The 22,475-nt window shown below is 35.4% G+C and overlaps 2 protein-coding genes across 9 annotated transcripts in view; one reads left to right on the top strand and one right to left on the bottom strand.

Annotated features, from left to right (window-relative positions):
- Positions 1-18,562, top strand: part of CMC1 (C-X9-C motif containing 1) — a 101,146-nt gene extending 82,584 nt beyond the window's left edge. For 3 of the 6 annotated variants that reach the window (XR_002824281.1, XR_002824283.1, XR_002824282.1), the window contains exons 4-6: positions 174-290; positions 613-791; positions 14,139-14,330. Coding sequence is in view for 3 of the 6 variants with exons in the window: in XM_023732255.1 (XP_023588023.1) it covers positions 174-290; positions 15,891-15,921 (148 nt within the window). In the remaining 3 variants the exon portion in view is untranslated. Of the gene's footprint in view, positions 1-173; positions 418-612; positions 792-14,138; positions 14,331-15,890 lie in introns of those variants that run through there. The other 3 variants (XM_023732255.1, XM_023732256.1, XM_004377366.2) reach the window with 3 other exon arrangements.
- The window catches only part of AZI2 (5-azacytidine induced 2), a 33,460-nt gene continuing 13,597 nt past the window's right edge, over positions 2,613-22,475 (bottom strand). For 2 of the 3 annotated variants that reach the window (XM_004377365.2, XM_023732254.1), the window contains exons 3-8: positions 21,000-21,125; positions 20,429-20,528; positions 19,201-19,349; positions 14,228-14,286; positions 7,189-7,307; positions 2,613-4,786 (exon numbers count right to left, since the gene is read on the bottom strand). In XM_004377365.2, the coding sequence (XP_004377422.1) occupies positions 4,374-4,786; positions 7,189-7,307; positions 14,228-14,286; positions 19,201-19,349; positions 20,429-20,528; positions 21,000-21,125 (966 nt within the window). In that variant the 3' untranslated portion in view covers positions 2,613-4,373. Of the gene's footprint in view, positions 4,787-7,073; positions 7,308-14,227; positions 14,287-19,200; positions 19,350-20,428; positions 20,529-20,999; positions 21,126-22,475 lie in introns of all 3 variants that reach the window. The other variant, XR_002824280.1, reaches the window with a different exon arrangement.

Raw genomic sequence — 22,475 nt, 5'->3', positions numbered from 1 at the left:
GTGTGGGAGACTACCTTGAAATGTAAACTTCATTTAATTATAACAATTAAAAAAAAAAAAAAAGATTGAGCTTGATGAACTAGATGCCTGAATATTATTAAAGTGAGGTTATATTAAAAGCTTGCAAAGTTATTCATTCATTTTAAAGGGAGATTTTCTTTTCTTTTTTGTAGCTATAATGATCCAGCTTTTTATGAAGAGTGCAAAATGGAATACCTGAAAGAAAGGGAAGAATTCAGAAAAACTGGAATTCCTGCCAAGAAAAGGCTACAGAAGCTTCCCACAAGCATGTAGGCAAATATTTAAATGACCTTCAGGAATTCTTGTATTTACAGAAGGCACAATCACTCTATTAATGGAATCAAGGAAGTGTTTTTTGCTTTATCCTAAATTATGGAAATGTTAATTTTGTCCGAAATAAAGTTTTGTTTTTTTTTTTTATTTCAAAAATTCCAGTTTATTAATGGGCTAGGAGTAATTAGTGAAATGGGATATGGTTTTTCTGATCATTCTGGATTTTTAATAGATTTTTCCAGAACCATAGTTCTACAACAGTGATGCTAATTCTTAGAGTTCCATGTTGATCTTACAGTATTCTCTTCCATTGTATAGGATATTCACAGAAACCAAACCTAAAGCAAAGCAGGAATGGACGGCCTTCAGAGGTGCTAATAACTAGACAGTACAGCAGAGTGGTGAAATCAAATCCTCCCTGGTTCTACCACTTTTTTAGCTATGCAACCATGGATTAAGAGTCTCACATGGTTGTAAGGGTTTACTGAGTATTGCAGGTAAGTTAAGTGTATAGAACAGTGCCTCAGACACGGTAAATGCTCTTTGTTAGTCATTATTAGTAATAGTAAAGCCTTATTTAGAAACATAAATAAAAGTACTTACATGAATTAATTTTACTTACATCTTTGCATTATGACGTTCCTTGACCTGCTAACTTGGCTACTGAAAATGTTTTAACCTTTCATTTTAAAAGGTCTTCTTCATAAACATGAATTACCATTTTGTAACACACTAATGGTCTCAGGAGCTAGTATAAAAAATTTGTCCCAGTGTAGCAGTTAAAAGTTGCTCTTTTTTCCCCATTAATTCACATTCACCACAGCTATTATACCTGATTCTAACCAGTTTCAAAATTGGTAAATCTTAGCATATTTACACAGTCCTCATTAAAATCACAGAAATTACTGCACACTAGGACAAGTTTTAACTTTGGCCCCATTCCCATGAAATAGATCTGATTATTTTTTATAAAAAACTTAGTTAAAGCAAATAAGACCCTAAAGGACCAATGGCTGTTCAAGTTCCACATTTTACTCAGTGAATCCCTCAGAAAACTACTCTTATTCGAAATAGAAGCCACATTTTCCCATGTCACAGAGCAAAAGGAGGAAGATTACTACACCAGGCAAAAGCAAAGTAAATGTAGAAAGCTAGAGACCATGTAGCATAGGGGCACACAAGTCTGTATTCTTGTTGGCCTTTTGGCATTGGTGTATTTCCTGGAACACAGGACCTTAGTTCTTGTTTTTAATGATGGTCTGAATGAAGAAAACCAAAAAAGTTACTTTTTAGAAGCTAGGGAACTATATGATCTGTCACTATTTTACAATTTAGATTAAAATCAAAGGGACCGTCTTCAATTTTATGTGGAATGTCACTTTCCCCATAGGGAAATGTCACTTTCCCCATAGGCACTAGACTATTAGGTTGTGTAGCATGATGTATTCATACCTCTTTATCATATCAAAAACAAAACCACTCAACATAGTTTTCAGAATACCTACCCATCCATACTTGCGTCTACTTCTCTGACTTGTGTGTATGCCTCAGATGTGTCATACTTGCTTATTTGTGCCTCTGCTTAGATTATTCCCTAGTAAGTGGCAATCCACAGGTTTTCTACCCCTAAAGATCTACCTTCTCCAAGTAGCCTTTCTGGATAAGATCTGGATAAGTCTTTGATTTCCCCCCTATTTTTGTTTTCTAATTTTTCCCACATAGGTATGTTCTTGCTCTACTTGTGAATTCAGTTCCTCAATAAAAAGTTGTCCTTTTAGAGAAGATGTAAATATTGTTTTAGCTAATAAGGGATCAAAAGGAATAGGTGGCTTTTTTGTTGTTAGCTATCTTTCTGTTCATTCTGTTGAGTTATGGATGTGTTGACTTATCACTATAAAAAGAAATCTGAAGATTAGAGATATTCAAGGGAATCTCTTTGGAGCGAGTCTTAGCTAGTATGGAAGAGGTCTACATAAATGTTTCAATTTTAAACCGATTTTAAGGTACTGAGAGACCACTCATTTATTTTTTAATCTTAGTACTTAAGAGTGTACATTCAGAAATTTCTGATGGGGATAAAAATTTTTTTGGTTAACCTTTTCTTACTAAAGAGTCTTACATGTTTATTTAGCACTTAAACTGTGAAGAACATTCAACCACTGACTTTCTAGCATACCTGTTTGATAGGTATTATTGTTGTTTAGATGGAAAAGCTTTTCCCCAAAGGAAGTTGGTTTAAAGATTAGCAAGACAAATGTCTGTTATATGAATCAGATTAACAACTAAAATTTTAGTGCTTGACCTTGGAATACACAGGCAAGGACAATATTTCACACCCACTTCAATTTCAAACAAAAATAATTTATTTTAATGAAACAGTTCTTCGCATTGTTCAAAACATTAATCAAGACATTATCTCGTAAGACTTAATTTTCTTTACAAAGGAAAGTTTCCAATTTGGTTTAAAAAAAAGGCAAACCAGTAAGCTATGTTGGAGATTAGATATCATATACAGCCTATGCAGCCACATGAGAAATGGTTTCTGCTGCTTTGTTGTTACACAGGTAGTTGCTTCTTTCAGCTAAAGCTTGGAGCCTGGTATTTGTTTTATGCATATTGAGTTTTGTTCTATTAGTTGGCAAGAGATTGTACTCCCCTTGAGTCAGCTGTGTTCATTGGTCAGAATAAATTCCAGCATCTGACACAAATTCCATTAATCACAGATGAGCTTGAATAAGATAATAGAAAGATGAAAATATCTCGTGAACAGTGAGCACTGTTTATGTATGTATGCTACTCAGTAATACAGCAGAAGAGATTTGAGATACTGTTTTGAGTTCAAGAGATAGGAAACAGTCTATCAAAAAGAATGAAGGCCCCCTACATGAAACACTTCATGCCCAGGCGAAAGGTATATGAAGCAAGTAATACATTATATTGTTAATATTCTTAATACCTCCACCCTGAAGTTTAGATTCCCCCATAAATTTCCATGTGAAGCCATTTTTGTGATTTCCTTACTTGTTTATAAATGATAGGCCTAGAATGAAAGATTTGGGACATTTCATGATTGTACTGTCTCAGTATGGTACAAAATTTGATTTCTAGAATTAAAATTCCTAATTCAATTAATTAAAAATCACCTACATGAGTAAAATGTTGTATTTCAAAATAAAGCCCAGTATTTGTAAGCCGTTCTATAAGCAGCTGTAGTCCCTCTGGAGAAGATGACTTTATACAATTATACACATATATTTAGATTTTCATTGTGGACCACTAAAGGGACAGATCAGAGTGAAATCTTTGTTAATTTTTCTACTTCTAATTGGATGTATAAGTTTATAAGAATTTATTCACACAACACAGTTTTATAACTATTCCATCATATTTTTCAATTATGACTTGAAGAATGTACCGGGACAAAGTTGACTTCCATGATCAAGTGATTTTGAATCTTAGAAATCAAATTGCAATTCTAAAACTATTAACAAACAATATTGTGATTAAGAAGCAATTTTAAATTTTAAACACAATGGCATATAGAGATGGAATAACCTAGATACTATTATTCCACTGTAATATTATTCCACTGTAATATTTTTCCTATCTTTATGTATCGTAAGGTCAGCAGAAATAAACCTATTCACATTGCCCTTTACTTTCATGCAGTTTGAAACAACTTACACGAGTCCATAGATTGACCTCGTTGAGTATTTTTATAAATGAATATATTTAGGCATATCAACACGCTTTGTAAAGCCAGTCTAAAAACTTCCAATTCCATTCTTTATCTGAGAGGCTGAACTTCAGAACAACTGTAATCAAAGGAAAAAACAGTCTTTTTGAAACACCTTAAGTAATTTATTAGTAGCATTTATCTGATTCTTTGCCAGAATGTGGAGCTGGAGGGTATTCAAAATTAATTACATAATTATGATACAGTATGTACAAATGTATATATACTGAAAAACTGCAAAATTTTAATCAAAATCCACTTTCACTTTGTTAAATAATTTCTTGGGGAGAACCAATGAGGGAGATACAGCATCCTTTTGGCCAAATCATGAATCTCTTCAGAATTAACTCTTATAAAGGCAGTTTTGATTATGTTGATCCAAGTAATGCAGTGGTGGCAGGTTGGGTAAAGGCAAAATTTTGCTTCTAGTTTCTCCAAATGCTGTCTCACTTGATTTAGGAGGGCTTGGGAACACCCAAGAATTATCTTCCAGGGAATTTCTGCCATAGGAGTTGTGTTCCTGAAAGTTTGTACCATCACAAGGAATGGTTCTCTCATTATCTGTCCATGATTGGAGAATTGCTTTCTCTGATAAAATCTTTGTATCGCCTGGCAAAGGAGAAGATGTGGCATGAGAAGAGGCTTTGCCATTTGGTGAGAGAGGAGGATGTCTTTTGTACGTTGCAGTAAAATTTGTCAAGTGCAGTTTTGTGCTGTCTCTCCCAAGGTCTTCAACACATCCTACCGGGGCACAGGCTAAAAGGAAAGCACAGGCTAGATGTCAGTTTTCAAGGTATTTGTGATCATAAAACACTGTAACACTTCATTAATTTGGATGACTGAAGCACTGTGACCTGGAAGTTCTAATCCTGGATCAGCTATTTACTGACATTGTGGCTTCACGTAAGTCACTTAACTGCTCCAAGTGTCACTCTCCTCATCTGTAAAGTGGGTTCAGGTATTCCTGTCTCACCTATATCAAAGAGCACTAAGGAGGAATGAAGAATTTCATTTAATGGTTGAAAACTAAGTTAAAATACAAGTCAAGGTCCTATTCTTGGCTTTTATCATGGCTCAGAGAAGAGACTTGAGGACTGTTGACGTGTCAGTGGGGATTAAGAAGGTGGTTCTTAAGTTATAATATTTTTTAGCTAAATATAGTATTCTTTTCCTTATTCAAACCTTTTATCCATAGGTGGTCCAGAAATACATAGGTGGTCCAGAAATACATTTATTTCACAAATAATTACATTATGTTGTGAATTGGTAAGACCCAAATGAAGTTTTATATAAGTTTTAATGTATATTCAAAGGCTTTTGTGGATAAAGATAGTTTAAATAAAAGCTTTAAAATAATTGTTTCCTGTAAAGATATATAAATAATAAATGTAAATTCTGTTCTGGTCAACTGGAAAAAAAAGTCAAAAAATGTGTTTAGTACACATGCACTGGCTTAGAAAACTAAGACTGCTCTATATCTATTATTTAGTCATTGCCAGCATAATGGTAGTGTAAGTTTTTTCTCCCCATTCAGCTTAACCTACCAGGGTGGGAAAGATAAATTAATTTTGAGTTCAAGAAAGATGCCAAGTGAAACTAAGGCTTGACTCTGTGTGGTTTTACAAGAAACAAGTTGAACCACATTATAATACCTCATTGGCTTCTTCTGGGAGGTAGAGACAGGGGCAGGGGAGGGTTGGAAATAACAGCGTTCAGCTTCTGGATAAAGGTGGTATGTAGGTCAGGGAAAGAAGGTGATCTAGTATAGCAGTGAGCTCTGTGGTGAGTGGTTATGACCTTGAGCCTGCCGATGTTCATGAAAATGCGCTTAGGAAACTTATGGTCCAAAGCACCAGAAGATATATCACTCACCAGCTTGGAAGGGACAAAACAATGAGTTATTTCCAAGTATGGAAAAAGCATTTTTCCTCATATTTATTCCATAAGCAAATAGCCACACTAAAAACTCCATGTAAAATTACTCTGAGTCTCTATTAAGAAGTTTTATTTCCACCATCAACTTATGGTCTCCTCAGACAGAATCCTCACCACTGGGGAATTCAAACTTAACCAGGAAGTAAGCTACCTGTTACCTGTTGCCACTGAGTCAAAATTCCGACCCATAGCGACCTGTAAGACAGAGTAGAACTGCCCCATAGGGCATCCAAGGAGCGGCTAGTGTATTCAAAGTGCCAACCTTTTGGTTAGCAGCCATAGCTCTCTCTTAACCACTGCGCCTGCTAAAATACCACAGTATGTTGTCTGATTCATGAGCAACTCTCCAGAAACTTCAAGGAATATATCCCCTATTCTGAATTGTTTTCTTTCCCAATATGTAACATTTTCCTGTAACATATTTATAAACACAATTAGGTAGTGATTATTTTTCATAAAAAGTCACATTTCTTTAAAAAGTAAATTTTAGGGCACTCAAATTTGTATTACACAACTTTTGAGATATATACCCATTATGCAATTTGAGGTAAAAATGCACTAATTTTTCTGAGATACAAAAATAGCTCTGACAATGTACCCACAACTTGTTAGACAAAACTCAAGAATTTTGATCAGTTAAGCAGTTAACTATGAAAGAAAGGCAAAGCCCTGAAAATTTTGTTGGGTAGAAGGGGATGGGGAGAAAGCAACTAGTCTCTGTTCTAAACAATGTGGCTTTTATGGAAAGAACAATTAAGTTTGCAATGTCTGGTTAAAAAAACAACCCAACCAAAAAAATCAAAATTATTATTTTTTAAACAGTTTAAAAAGGTAGGTCTTTGGTGTATTCTGTAGCCCTGGAATGAAAAACAGCATTTGGTGTCCTTTTTTTTTTTTTTGTAATATATGAGGTAGTTGTGGTTAAAGGTCAACGAGAGCAAACTTAACACCTCAGCCTTATACACATAAGCAACACCTGGCTGAGAAAGAAGCCACAAGGGGAAAGAATACAGTACTGAGAGAAAACACATCAGCAACACCTTTATGTGCGAAGCTGACCAGTGTGAGACTGAAGCCAAAGCAGAGAATAGGCAGGCTGGGAACTTACTACATATATTTTGGTTTATCAAACTCATCTGATGAGATTTTGATAAGATACAATAGCTAGTTGCTTTTCAAACAGTTTGGCTGGAATCAGTGGTTTCCGGCAAACAGTGACTTGCCTTTCTTGATTGCAGTTGGGGTTTTCAGTTTTCTCAGTAGTTGAGCTTGTACTTGAGTCACCAGATGTAAATTAGACATTTCTCTCTTCAGTTCCCAGTATGCATGCTGCATATTATCACTGAAATACAGGTTTCCAAAAAAATGGTCATTATTCTCTTTGTGGACAGAAGGGAACAACTTTAAAAGAGAAATAAGCAGATCTGTATTTCTGCTAAAATTAATTTTGAGATAATATATACATTAAAAATTCCTCATTAAATAATTTAACTGAATATTTAATTAGGGCACTAAAATAAGTGAAAAGATCTCATAAGAATAACTTGTCCTTCTGATCTCTAGCAATTACCTGCACTGTATTAAACAGAAGGGTATTATAAAAGAAAATTTCTAACCAACAAGAGTTTCTTCTAGATTTCTTCTCAGAATTGAGATTTTTTTTTTTGTAGCCTAGTATGTACAGTGGTTTAAATATAATTAATAGTAAGAAATATGCTCCTTACTTGCAAATCCGATCAAGAATAAAGTTACACTCATTCATGTATGATTTTACATTTGTGTTTATCTCCTAATCATTCCCTTTTGATGATGTGAATTAAAACAGTATGTCAATTGGTAAATGTATACCCAAGCCCACATTAAAATAAACTTAGGTTTCATACATTACATTCTTTTATGTTTGACTGGGCTGTCTCATATTGTTGGTTCTAAACCAATGTGACATGACAGCTCCAGACATGAAGAGCCAGATGATTTCCTGGTAAGGGAAAAGAATCTAGAAAGGGAAGATTCAGTGAAACAGAAGTAAAAACTTCACAAATGCCTGTAATATTTTTATAACAAACTATAAATGAGGTACTTTAAACCTAATGTTTACAGGTTTCAGTTTTCCATTTTAAACATATTGTTATATTCATGATTTTCTTCTTTTTAGGCTCTCAGCTGCCAACTCTGTGAATTGAAATCTTCAACATATTATTTGCACAAGAACGCATAAACTATTAAATGTAGGAATAATGGATCTAATAGCATTCAAACAATCATTATTACCTCTTAAAGATAGTGTATTTTCAGTAGTATAGAAATCAAATTACACAAACGTATATGACCTCATACTTAAATTTATGCTTAACCATAAACAAAAACCTTTAAACAGACTTCAAGGGGATAACATCCCTGATAACGAAATCTAATATCCTACTCCAATTAAGGAAGCAACAGGTACATTCAAAAACTGAATTATTCTGAATTATGTAAAGTTAAATACCTTTTTTTGGGGGGGTGAAAATATTTCCATTCCACTCGGACTAATTCTTTCAAAAGCAGCAGAATAAACTCTATACTCTGCTTTTACTAACATTGGGGTGTTTTTTTTTTTTTGCTTTTTGGGAAGATTAGTCTCATTTTAGTGTATTAAAAAATCACAATCACAGGGCTTTTTGCAGGTTTCTGATAGGTGGGAAGTGATTACTTCACAAAAATTAGTTAACCACCTTTGCTTTGCCAGTAAACATTTGAGATGTTTGCTACAATGAATGTTTCATATAGGAACCTGTCTTAAGTGTGAAGAGAGTTGTTGGCTCCTTGGTGCAACTCTGGGCATTCGATATGCTTTCCAAAGAGTTACTCATACTACAGAGCAGTAAGTGTAAACACTGTACACGTGCTAATTCAGGTGGGCAGTCATGATATGAATAATACAGTTTAAAAATAGTTGGTTTTATTATTATTGGCATGAGACAGTAAATTACTATCTGACTTGGAGAAAAGAAAAGCAAATGCTGAAGACAGTACATGGGCACTGAAATAACAAACGCATCTAAGAATTATTTCATAGATAGCTAGGCATGTAAAATAAAAACCAATTACAATAGAGATGTTAAAGCAGTGTACAGTACATTTTCCAATTCAATTTAATGAAGACTGCTTATAAATTCGGTTAAACTGAAAACTAGATCTTTTTTCTATTGTCTTTAATGTCACCTGAATTGAAAACTACAGAGATAAAAATCTAAAATTATCACCAAGTCTAAGCTCTCCCTCTTGTGGATAAAAAAGTAATGGCAGTTAGTGAAATTTTACAGACCATAATAAAATTTTAGTCTTCAAGGTTCTGATAGTATGTAAGAATTTATTTTTAATTCTACCTACTTAAGTAAAATATTCAAACCACTGATTGAGATTGGAAAAGGCAAGTTTTCATCCCACACATATTTAGCAGGTTTCAAACTAGCCCTCTTTACTTATCTAGGTATTTTTGAGACTATCTGTAAACTGCCCCCTCATGCCCTCTCCCCTCAGTCTCCGTTCCCCATACAAGCAAAATCTTACTACAACACACAGAATAAGTTATGAGATATAAGTATAAAAGTGTAAGTTGTCTATAAGGAAGTTAACTTGAAATTTTTTTAAATCTAACACTAAAGCATCCCAAATGAGAACCCTAAAAATTAAAACAGATAAAATAGGAAAAAAAATGATAGTTGAGCATTTTATTGCATGCTAGGCAGGTCAGCCAGATTCTCACACCACCTCGGCAGACTGGGTAACTTCACTGTGTGCCTGAGGAAACAGGTTCAGGAGGAGAAGTTCCTTTATCATGTTGTTGCTCAGAGCTGTCCTTCAGTTATCCAGTCTAGTAACCGCTGATGCCTGCCGTTTAGATAGCATCGTCATACACTGACCAAGCATCTGTAACACACTGAACTGCCAACACGACCTTTTCAGCCCCAGATAAGATTTCACATCTCTAAAATTTATATGTAATGAAATCTGCTTATTCACATTTCAACTAGTACACATCCAACTTACAAAGAAAAGCTGTGTAAAAGCCCAGTTTTCTTAACTGACACTAGACATTTTACTCTCTTTAACATTCACTGAAGTGAATATTCACTGTATTAGAAAAATCTACTTAACTGAGTTTCTACTTCAGCCATACATATTTTTATTTAACTTTTAGTTACTGAACTATTACATTCCCCCAGAGGAACTACCATTAAGGTATGGGTTATTCATAGCCAAGAGTTAATAGACTTAGAAATGCGTGTTTTGACAACTGTGACTCTCTCAAACTAGTGGTTTTCAAAGTTTTTTTGACTACAAGGCACAGCAAGGAAACATTACAACACAAAGAACAAGTTATAAGATCTAGTGAATACATGTGATGCACTCTGGTATGTTCTACTTTGTTCTAAGTTATGAAATTTTGTGTGTTTTTTTTAAAACAAAGGGAACACAGCTCAGTTTGAAAACACTAAACCTATGTTTTAATAAGCCATCTGTAACATAGTTCCACAATGTAAGTTTACAGATGATGAACAAAATAAACACAGTAACTCCATACCTACATCTGGTTCAAGAATAGCAACCAATGATAAAAACTGACAACAGAAACAGTGCACTGGCAAGACACTGGCCACGTCTCTAACAGGCAGAGCTGCGACTGTTGAATAATGCTTTACGTGGTGCATGTCATAAAAGTTCTCCAGTAATTAAAGAATTCACTCTGTCTTAAGGAAACAATACAGTAGTACCTCACGTGCCTGGCAATATGATGGAAGAAATTAAAAAAAAAAAAAAGTGTTCCAAAAGGGGAAGTTTTCCAAATAACTTAAAAGTAATCCTTAAAAACATCTAAAGTTTCATCATCTGGGTGTCCCCATTTAAAAGTGAATGAAGTATTTTATAAAGAATGATAAGACACAATATAAACTAAAACCAGGTATAAATGACAAGGTAAAGAAAAAAAAGACAAAATGTAGTCAGAAATAAGGCTAACATTAAAATACATGATACAAAGTTTGCTAAGAATAGGCCATAAATTTAGTTATAAAGTTCTCTAGTTGCTAATGAGAAGAGGGAAACCTAGTAAGTTATGCAATTCACACCGCCTATATAAGAAATGCAAATCAATGTGCAAAAACTCCAGAAGTATACTTGAGCACTAGGGGAGCTATTAGGACACGCTTCAGTTACACAGTTACACCATGCCCAGGGTATGGCTTTAACATACAGTAACTTTTAGAAAATGATTTCTCTCCGCTGATGCCCTGATATAATGAGCTTTAGAGTATTCAAGATTGCTAATGAAGTCACAATTCTAGCTCTGTACAAGTCGTGTTAGTCTGAGTATTCAAGATTGCAAATGAAGTCACAATTCTAGCTCTGTACAAGTATTGTTAGTCTGAAAAAAGCCACCTTTCCTATTTTTTTTCCTTCAAAAGTTAGTTTTGATCAATGCTACAATCTAAATGTGCCCTCTAAGCTAATAAACCCAGTGTCGATAAATGAAATGACTTAACTGCTTGTATAAGGGCACACCTATCAAAAATAATGATTTCAGTTTCTTAAGAACCGAATCTGTAGATTTTCTGGATATTGTCTTCTGTCTGCTGCTAAACCCATCTACTGGGTTTTAATTTCAGTTACTGTATTTTTCAGTCATAGAACCCCTACTGGTTCTTTTTTACTTTCCAATTCTCTCAAAATCCTCAATCTTTTTTTTTTTTTAATCATCTCCGTGAAACATAGAAAGAATAGCTTTTTTTTTTAAGTAAGTGAACTATATAACGTCAATATCTCGTGCCTTTTTTTGATATATCTCTATCCTTTGCTGGTTTTTGTCTATGCTGTCTTGTCTCCTAACAGTCCTTCTTATTTTTGGTTGAATGTGGGAGGCTTAAAGTATTATCTTCTTCCAGGGAGTATTTACTTTTGCTTTGGCTATATACTTGGGAACATTAACACTTTGGAATCACTTTAATTCTATGTGAGAGACTGAGATGATGTGATACTAAGCTGTACTGTACTGGCAGGCCTAGTTCCAATTCATGCTTGTCCTAAGGTGCAGCCCTTCAGGGTCCCAACCTAATGGGAGGTGACTTCACCAAGGCCAACTCCGTGCCCGTGGCACTGGATTCCAATCCCTGTTCACCTAGCCCATTTTGAGACTGTCAAAAAGCACCCTTTCAAAACTCAGCAAATGCTTCCAGGGGAAAAACAGCCTCAAAAAACTGGGTTTACCTCCTTGGGTTTTAATCCTCCCTTAAATCCTAGCCTATAAATTCTTCACTATCTTGTAAATTACGTGATGCCTTCAAACATATTTTTTTGGAGGGTGATCAGCTTTTAAAGTTATTCTCAGTGAAACTGTTGATCAAAATTAAAATAATCCCCACATAAGTGAGAGAAGTCTCATTCTATATCATGTACTTCTCATACACAACACAGCCCCTTTATTTGACCAACTCTGACTCTAACATATTTATTTGTTCCCTGCCTCTTTCCAAAATGATTTAAAGTACCTTATAAAATTGACAAATATAGCAAAATTAGTAAGACACCTAGGTTAACTGGAGAAAAGAAGATATGCTTAAATGATATCACATGGGTCACAGAACTTTTATAATTTGAGATGAAAAGCAAGTCCTTTAAGGCAAAAATGTTCCTTCTCTACAACCTTGAGAAATAGCTTACACAGACATTGTACTAGACACTTGGTTTTTTTTGTTTTTAAAAAAAGGATAAACTTCCTTGCTGTAAAAGTTGAAGGCATAAGTGAAGTACAGTTCGAATGGCAGAGTTGAGTAGTTCTGACAGAGACTGTATGGTCCACAAAGCCCAAAACATTTACTAGCTGGCCCGTTATGAGAGAAAGCTTGCCACTGCTCATATTCAAGATTGGCTGGATATCATTTTCTCAAATTGTTTCCCTTGATCATTTCTCCCAAGTCTGGTTTTGAAAGGTAGGAGACAATTCACATTATTTACTTAGGTCAGTAAACTTTGGAAGCCAAATAATCAAACAAGGTTTAACAATTAAGTCAAATCTGTTTAGTTTTCACTGGATGGAGGGTATCACTGGATGGAGGGTATCTGCATCGAGAAGCCATGCTAATACAACAGAAACAACATTATCAGATAAATTTAAAGCACGTAACTTAAGTAAATATGATACATTTGAGAAAAAAAGGTTGAAGTAAAGTACATGAAATCTGATAGCTACTTTTGTTTTTACCCTAAGAGGATAGTTCATGCTTTACAAAAGATTTAATTGTTCAAATTTGCCCTTAAGATAGGGATATTACTGGAATGGATAATAATTCTTTTTTTTTTTTTTTTCCCCCTTTTGTGCTTCAGGTGAAAGTTTATAGTGCAAATTAGCTTCTCATTCAAAAGTTTATATACAAATTGTTTTGTGACATTGGTTGCAATCCCTGCAATGTGTCAGCGCTCTCCCCCTTTCCACCCCAGGCTCCTCATGTCCATTCATCCAGTTCTCCGGTCCCTTCCTGCCTTCTCCTCTTTGCTTCTGGGTAGGTGTTGTCCATTTGGTCTCGTGTACTTGACTGAACTAAGAAGCACGTTCCTCACATGTGTTGTTATTTTATAGGTCTGTCTAATCTTTGGCTGAAAAGTAGACTTGGGGAGTAGCTTCAGTTCTGAGTTAGCAGGGTATCCAGGGGCCACAGTTTCAGGGGTTCCTCCAGTCTCTTGTCAGATTAGTAAGTCTGGTCTTTTTTTGTGAATTTGAATTTTGTTCTACATTTTTCTCCCCCTCTGTCCGGAACCCTCTATTGTGATCCCTGTCAGAGCAGTTGGTGGTAGTCTCCAGGTACCATCTAGTTCTTCTGGGCTCTGGCTGGTGGAGGCTGTGGTTCATTTGGTCCATTAGTCCTTTGGACTAAAATTTTCCTTGTGTCTTTTGTTTTCTTCTGGAATGTACAGTTCTTTAAGCACAAAATCAGGATTTCTTACAGAATACCTCTACATACCTAGCTTTTTAAAATTATATTTAAAATATTACCAGATGTTCAAAATTTTTGTTTAAGGCATCACATATGGGCTTTTCTACTAATAAAGTTCAAGCTTATTGTTAATAGGTTAAACTTTTTTTAAAATATATGATGGTCAAAGATTACATTCAGTATCCATTCTTCTTTTTTTCAAGATAAAATCATAACAGAAACCTAAGTACCTACACAAAGTGGCCTACAGAAGAAGAGAACATGTATTTTTAATGTTGAAGAATGGTCATACCTTGAAATGCTTAGTCTTTGGAGATCCCTGCTCTTCAGATTGTCTTCTTGAGACAGATCCTGTCATTTGTTTTAAAAAAAAAAAAAAAAGAAAAACTTAAAATGTTGTAATTGTTATATTACTTTTCAAGAATTTACTGCCAGAGATGTTTTCAGCTTTTACAGAATACATCTGTAATTCTACAGCATAAGACTAGATTTTTTATTCAATTTCACTGAAATACCTACAACCTGTATCAGATATTTCTAAATTACTTCCAATTATTTAAAGACATTAATGCTTTAGTTTTATTTAAAAATAAAACTGGTCCCATGAAAAAGAATTTGGAGTCTCATATATTATTTCTGAGGGTACCAATCTGAAATCTGTATTCAATGACAGTAAAAACTTTCTTCTCAAATTACTGTTTTTTTCAAGATACAGATGAAGGAATTCCATGAGAAATGGAAGTGTATTGGTATTTCACTCTTTTTATTACAAAAAAGAGCCAAAGTTTACAGGTTACTGTTTAAAAGGATCAGTGTAACTTTCTTCCTTCCACACAGACAACAAAATAACTTGCTATGAATTCTAATTCACCATTTGCAAGGACTTCGTAAAGTCCTTGTATACTTTTAAGTGTTAGTAGTTTAGGTGGTAGATACGACAGAAAGAACCTATAAAGGGTATTTAAATGTGGACTTAATATATTTAAGACAACTCTGTACAACTGCCTGCAATGCATTCTCCTTTAAAGGTCTGTAACATAAAAATGGCTATCACAAGTACTAATTCTAATGGCAGAAGTGGGCTGTGAAGAGAACAAAATTTAATTTTATTATTTCTTGCTTACGTAATCTCTTATATGTTTTAATGTTGACCATTAAAAGCTGCACAAGACTTCATGAGTACTGTGAACTTGGGAAAGTTAAATATGAAAAATACTTTGCATTATAGGAGTTAAGGCATTTTGGATTTCTGATTCTCTCGAAAATACCGATTAACTACTGTAGAAATTAACAATTAAATTGCATCTTAGGAGGTCCTATGGAGAGGGGGAAGAGAACTGGTCCTCAAGTTAGGGGAGATTTGACCACTAAACAAGGCACATGACTTTGGACATTTTTCTTCCCTCTTCTCCAAAGGAAATCAAAGAATCATTATCAGGTCATTTTCAGTTTCCTTGTGTCATTAATTTTTAAATAATATTTATAACTAGTGTATACTTAAACGTATTATAAACAATAAAAATCTCCCTCATTCTTAAGTCAATTATATAAAAAAATCTGCATTTGGATGGAAAAGTATTCTTCCAGCTAACCTCCTAAAAATTCAGAAAATCTAACGTACATCAGCAATACGCTCAAAGGGATTTTCTTTAATCTTCAAAGACCCTGCTCCTGGACAGTCATCAGTTTGCCATTTTCTAAAGATGGAAATGGATTTCTTTCCCAACGTGTCTACAGGACACTAGTGCCATACGAAGTGGGAGTCTGACATAAGCAGGGCCCCGTGGTCACATAATCTTGGAAACAATGTTCAAGGTAAACAGGTCTCTATACTACAGGACTTCTCACAACCTTTAATACACTATATAGCACATTGTGAATCCCTTACGGGCCTTACAAGTCTTCTAAATAAACTCCACTTTACTGACCTAGTTCTTCTATTTCTTTGGCCCTAGAGTCTGCTTTTCTGAGGATCAACTGTTGTGAATATAAATAGATGGAAAATTCAGGGATGCAAGAAGTCTAAAAGGCTCGCAGTGTCTAGAATTGACCCTGGAACCCTGACCTCACTAATGCCAGACACTAATCATCAGCTGAGTTCATTAAATACTAAAAAAAAAAAACGAAAACTTAGTATTATGTCAATGACAGATGCTATTATACAGTTCAGAAAATGCTATAAAATAATGTTTTACAGAAAGTAAAGCAAAACTATTAAGGTGAACATAAATTCCTCTCCGTGGCCTGCTTTGATTCCCATATCGCAGAGGATTGTGGTCAGCAACACCACTGAAACACGATTTAAACGTACACATCCCATAACATCAAGACTTCAACTTGGAACCCTTCATACACTGAAATAAAGCACTTCTGTTCACTTATTTGTTTTAGTTGTGACTATTTCTTTAGTTCATATCTCCTCCCCTCCAAACCAAAAATAAATCGTAAAACTGGGGACCGTGTTTCAATCTTTTTAAATATTCCCTCCTTATCTCGTCTTTGGCCCCTAAAGTTACTTAGTTTCTCATGCTCAATTTCATCATCAGTAAAAGAAAAGTGATTTTTCTAAAGTTTCTTCTATTTCTTAAAGTCTGTTTCTGTGATTTATGATACTGAATAAAACTAAAAGCAAAATGTATTCCCTAGCTCCATCTAGTGGAAAAGAGTAACTACTAAGAACTGAAACTATAACCAAATTCATACGTACCCATCTAAAAGCACTGCTTTTCTGGATTACCCTAATAAGGTTTTGGGGTTTTTTGTTTTGTTTTTTAACTCTCACTTATTGAAAACACTGCGTACTACCAATATGTTAACTGCTGTACATATATTATCTAATGTAACCTTCAAACAGCTATTTAATGTCTATTTTACATAAAACAACTTCAGAACAGCTAATAAGCAAAACACAATTATGAGCTGGATTTTTATGATTCCAAAGCTAGTACTCTTAACCAGTACTGCTTCTACAATGCAATAAATACTAGGTATAAAAGCTACTACATTATTTCCTTTCAAATACTGTATGTTAACAACGTATACTTCAGAGCTGCAAGGTGCAGGGCTTTTCTTACAAGCACATCTTTTTATGAGGCCACTGAGGCTAAGGCAACTGGGCTTGTGGAACGAGATGCTGAGAGCCTTTGATGGAACTGTGGAGTATGGCCACAGATCAAAATTAACTTCAGATGTCTAACAGGAAAAAAACAGGTTAGCTCTAACAAGAGTCAACACAACTTTTAGTATAAGTGCTTCCTTTTTACCAGGGCTCCAAAGTAAGTTCTCACTCACCAGGGCAAAGGAATCATTTCGTTAAGGCCGTGGCAGAATGCTATCTTACTCTTAACACTTGGTTCATTCTTATCTGGTCATCAACTCTGATAAAGACTACAGCATAGAAGTAGTGGTGTCAAGCTCCATCTAAGGATGCTGGGGATTTAGGGGCAGAGTCCTGGCTGGCAGTCAGCAAGTTTGGGAAGTAGTTCTTTCAGATGGTGACATCTCACAGGAATCTAAGGTAGAGACACAGTCCCTCAACAGTGCTGGAATGTTCTAGTAGGCAAAATGGTTGAACCAAGTAACAATTATACAAATGGTTCCCTTGATTTGAAATACATGAAATGTCCAAAAAACCAAAAACCCACTGCCATTGATTTCGATTCCAATTAACTGTGACCCTACAGGACAGAGTAGATTTGCCCCACAGGGTTTCCAAGGCTGTAATCTTTACAGAAGAAGACTACCACATCTTTCTCCCATGGAGCAGAGCAGCTGGTTGAGTTTGAAACGCCAACCTTTTGGTTAGCAGCCACGCACTTAACCACTGCGCCAATGGGGCTCCTCTGAATGTCCACAGAGGCTACTGAAGTATATGGCTACTTGACTCCAGACTGCTAAGCTCCTCAATGTCTTGTAACAACTATTGTAAATTTTGCATATGGTGCATTGCTCTCTCATTTCCCTGCTTCTATATCAATTCCTCTTTTAATCCTCGAAGTGATCTGTTATGACATCTGCAGGGCACACATCCAAGCTTGTCAGACTTGAACGTTAAAGTATGATAGTACACAGACTCTTGGTGAGGACCTGAGAAGCAGCCTGTGGTTCTGTGGGTGACTTTAGGCTAACCACACCTCAGCAATTCAGCAGAGGATTTGCCCCCTCCCCAGTTCCTCAATTCTCAGCTGTTCGTTGATAGTTAAAGTTATCCAAAATTTATTAAGACTTCTGAATTAGAAGTTGTTGTTTTTAGGTGCCATTGGGTCAATTCCAACTCACAGCGACCCTATAGAACAGAGTAGAACTGTTCCATAGTGTTTCCAAGGAGCGGCTGGTGGATTTGAACTGGGCTCTGCAAAAAAAACAAATTTCTTTCTTTTTTAAAGAATTCTAAAAACCAAGTTGCCTCTTGTGGTGTCTAGGTTAATCAAAATATTAAGTTAAATAAAATGGGAAATTTGAAACCTGAGTTCTCTTTAGAACTTTACAGAGAAAAAACTGACTTAAGGAAATCCAAGGAAGGGGAGTTAGAGTTATTTGGGGCATGAAACTATTTGTTCCAGTTTGAACCCCTGCTGAGAATTTGCATTTCTAACAAGTTCCCAGGTGATGCTAATGCTGCTGGTTAGGGACCAATTCGGAGAACCACTAGTAGACAAGTGGTTCTCAAAATTTATTATACATAAGAATCATCTGGGGATCTTGTTAAAATGTAGATTTTGATTCAGTATATCTGGGGTGGAAATTCTCAGCAGGGGTTCGAACCAGAACAAACTGGTTGGAAGCCCTGGTTATAATAAATAAATTTTAAGTTTTTTTTTAAGCAACACAATTATATTATTATGGAATCATGCTAAAAGTACAGAGTATATAAAATTTTAGCAGAAATGATTAAAAGGTAGATAAACATGGATTGTTCGGAGAATAAGAACATTCCCTTTCTAAGTAGTTAAGATTTCTGTCAACTCTGTGGTTCAATACCAAACCAAACCCATTGCCATCGAGTAGATTCCGACTCATAGCAACCTATGGGATAGAGCAGAACTGCCCCATAGAGTTTCCAAGGCTGTGAATCTTTACAGAAGCAGACTGCCACATCTTTGTCCCGTGGAGCAGCTGGTGGGTTGGAACCGCCAACCTTACACTTAGCAGCCAAGTGCTTTAGCCACTGTGCCATCGGGGCTCCTTATGGTTTAATACCCAACTATAAATCCTACATAATATACACAGAATACTGAATTTCTCAATTTAATAATTCTTTAGTACCATTTGTTTGGATTTTTGTAGCTCTATTTTGAGATCGCTACATTCTTTCTTCATCAGTTCCAGCTCTTGTTCCAAACCATGGATCTTCAGGTCACAGCTCAACTTTTCCACCTCCCAGTTTGCTGACGGTGGATTTAAATTCCTCATCACTACAAAAAGGACAGGCATCAAAACTGTTATCGTTCTATACTGGTTGCAATCCCAAGAAGGTTATGCTGGTGAAGATAATAGAAATGCTAGTATGAAACATGTATAATAATTAAAAACAAAAGTAATGACTTTCAAAGATCTGTGCTAATGAGAATAGGAAATCTAGTAATTTTGGTTTAGAATGTATGACTCACTGCCACCCCCCATTTCTGTTTAGGTTAAAGTACAAATATGCCAGTCTGGAATTTTAAAAGATGCTACACTAATCAAGCATATGCTAGAATTGTACACAAATAATAATCTCCTATTTTTCATAAGTAAAGGCTACCACAGTGATATAAATAATAAACTGAAGTGCACTCAGCTAATCACTTCATCTGGTCCCTTCAGGGAGTATAAAGTTTGACCATCAGGCCTGGAACATGGAATAGCATGGTGTCAAAACAATTTTATAATAAACATTTCAAAGTAGAAAACTCAATACAACTGGATACTGTTTTATTCTTGACCTTGAACACAATACTCAATACCTTCATCTCTCTATTTTGAAACACCCCCAACCAGCTATCCTGAGATCTCAACTCCTATCAGAAGGTCTCTTAAAGGCCCACGCGTCAGTGTTCATGGGTACAGGCTACCAGCCATATCCCTCAGACCTGACTTTCCACCCCAACATCACATCTGCACATTTTAACAATCTTCAGAAAGGAAAAAAATAAGTAAAAAAGCAGTTGTAACTATTCCATGACAGTGTAGACATGGATTCAGTAGGAAGGGAAAGTTCAGGGGAAGAGGTTTTGATGAGGATGGGGGACTGCTCCTCTCCTCCTCTATGTCATCACAAAACTAGCCCTGAAGAAAAATCAGTATATTTTCTCTCAGAAAAGTGCAATTTATATGCAAGGGAAAGTTAAAATGAGCTGATATTTTATGAAAGCAGAACAGAGAAATTAACATAAGCCTAAAAGTTAGAAAGTAAGGTCTTAGAGACAGATGTAGACAGTTGCTAATGGAGATAACACAGAAAGAACGAATGCATCAATTCTGTTAGAATATTCAGAACAACTAAGTGGCATACCCTGCTGAGTCTCCACCTCTGTCCTCAGCTGGAGGAGCTCTACTTCTTTAGACTGTAGCTGTTCATTCAATACTTTCAACGATTCACAGCTGTCTTTATTCTAGTTAAGTAGGGAAAATGCCAAATTACATTCAACAAAATCAATAGGTTGGTATTATATCTTCTTTTTCGGGTACAGACTGAAAAAAACTCATTCTAGCCTTTAAAAGCAAGATGGGAAAATAAACAGTTCTCATCAATCTTGTCTTCCTTCCTTTTTCTAACTTAGGGCATATTTCCTTCACTGGCTTTTTTTCCCTTTTTAACATAATGACAAATTCTACCATGGCATGATTTTTCAAAATAAGTTAGTAGTGCCAGATATATTTAAGGCTTAAACATCATTACATACTAAGTATTTATTTTGTACAGAAATAAGTTACAAATATCATAACAAATTCCACTTTTGCCCTGAGCATCTACATTTTTATTTAACAAATGTAAAATATTTAACCTTTTATGGCTAACTTTAAGCTTTGGAAGGAGAAAATCCATTTCTAATCTAGAGATAACTCTTCTTAAACCAACTTACCATTTTATCCAATTTGCTCTTCAGATTATCTCTATCGATGCAGACCTCTCGATATGCATGGTAGGCCTTATTTACTTGTTCTCGTCCCACAGAACTTGTTTCTTCATCTAATTGAGCTCCTATAAGCTAAAGGTATAAAATTAGAAGAGAAAGGATATTCTTAAAAGGGTATTCTGATTAAAAAATAAGGCAGTTTTCTGATGGGTCTACACCTTACTTTAATCACTGTAATGCTGGTGGCACAAGCAGCTTCAGATTGGCTACTAACCTAAAGGTTGGCGGTTTGAACCCACCCAGCAGCTCCACAGAAGAAAGACCTGGCAATCTGCTTCTGCTAAGATTACAGCCAAAAAAATCCTATGGAGCAGTTCTACTCTGTAACACATGGGGTTGCCATGAGTCAGGGGTCAACTTAATGGCAGCTAACAGCAGCATAATAAAGTGAACGTTTCACTTCCATATAATTATACTGATGAATAAAGCAAAAAAAAAAAAAAAAAAAAATTTTTAGAAGCCTTCTATTCCATACTTTTACTCAAACATTATTTTATACTTTGTAGCATCTGTTTTATAACATTAATTCATCCTAATATTTCACAAAACATCATTCTTCTGAAGTTCTTACGCATCTTCCAAGCCATTAGTATCAAATTTCCATCTTGAGAAAAATATCAAGTTACGGTATACTTAACTTTGTAAGGAATGGATGTGTTAGTTCATTAAATCCTGTATTATTCCAGAATAGGACTGACTATGATTGTTGGTCACAAAGTACAGAAATACTTTCAATATTAACTGTATACCAAATCACATTTTTTCTACCAAATTTCAAATAAACATACATAGCTCAAAGGTCCAAAATGCTAATTCTCTCCCTCTATCCCAGTATGTCACAAATGTATTTAATCACCGTTAGAGCAAAGAATGCATTCATATGAATGCAAAAAAATTATGGTTACTTTTACAGCTGACTCCCCTCTGACTCTACCAAGCCCCATCTCAAGTTTCTGTAACAGGACAGTTCCTGTTCTTGGCTGCTAAGAATCCAGTTCCTTCACCCTTTGTGGAAGCTGCTGTTTATAAAGTACAATACACTGATCTGACCTGAAGAAATATAAACTAAGCTAACGCAAAACTTTAAAACTCTAAAAGTAAATAGGTGAGTGAGGAAGATTTCTCAATACACTAGGCCAAGAAGATCTGGTGATTTGTACTGAATCAGCTACCTTATTTATAAAGGAGCCCTGGTGGTGCAACAGTTAAGCACTTGGCTGCTTACCAAAAGGTTGGCCGTTCGAAGCCAGTCAGTGGCTCTGCAGAAGAAAGACCTGGCAATCTGCTCCCGTAAAGATTACAGTCTATGGCACGAATCAAAAACACTGGAAATAACAAATGTTGGAGGGGCTGCGGGGAGATCGGAACTCTTATGCATTGCTGGTGGGAATGCAAAATGCTACAACCATTTTGGAAAATGAT

Source organism: Trichechus manatus, unplaced genomic scaffold (genome assembly GCF_000243295.1).
Source record: "Trichechus manatus latirostris isolate Lorelei unplaced genomic scaffold, TriManLat1.0 scaffold00049, whole genome shotgun sequence".
NCBI lineage: Eukaryota > Metazoa > Chordata > Mammalia > Sirenia > Trichechidae > Trichechus > Trichechus manatus.
This window is presented reverse-complemented; position numbering and strand designations above follow the sequence as displayed.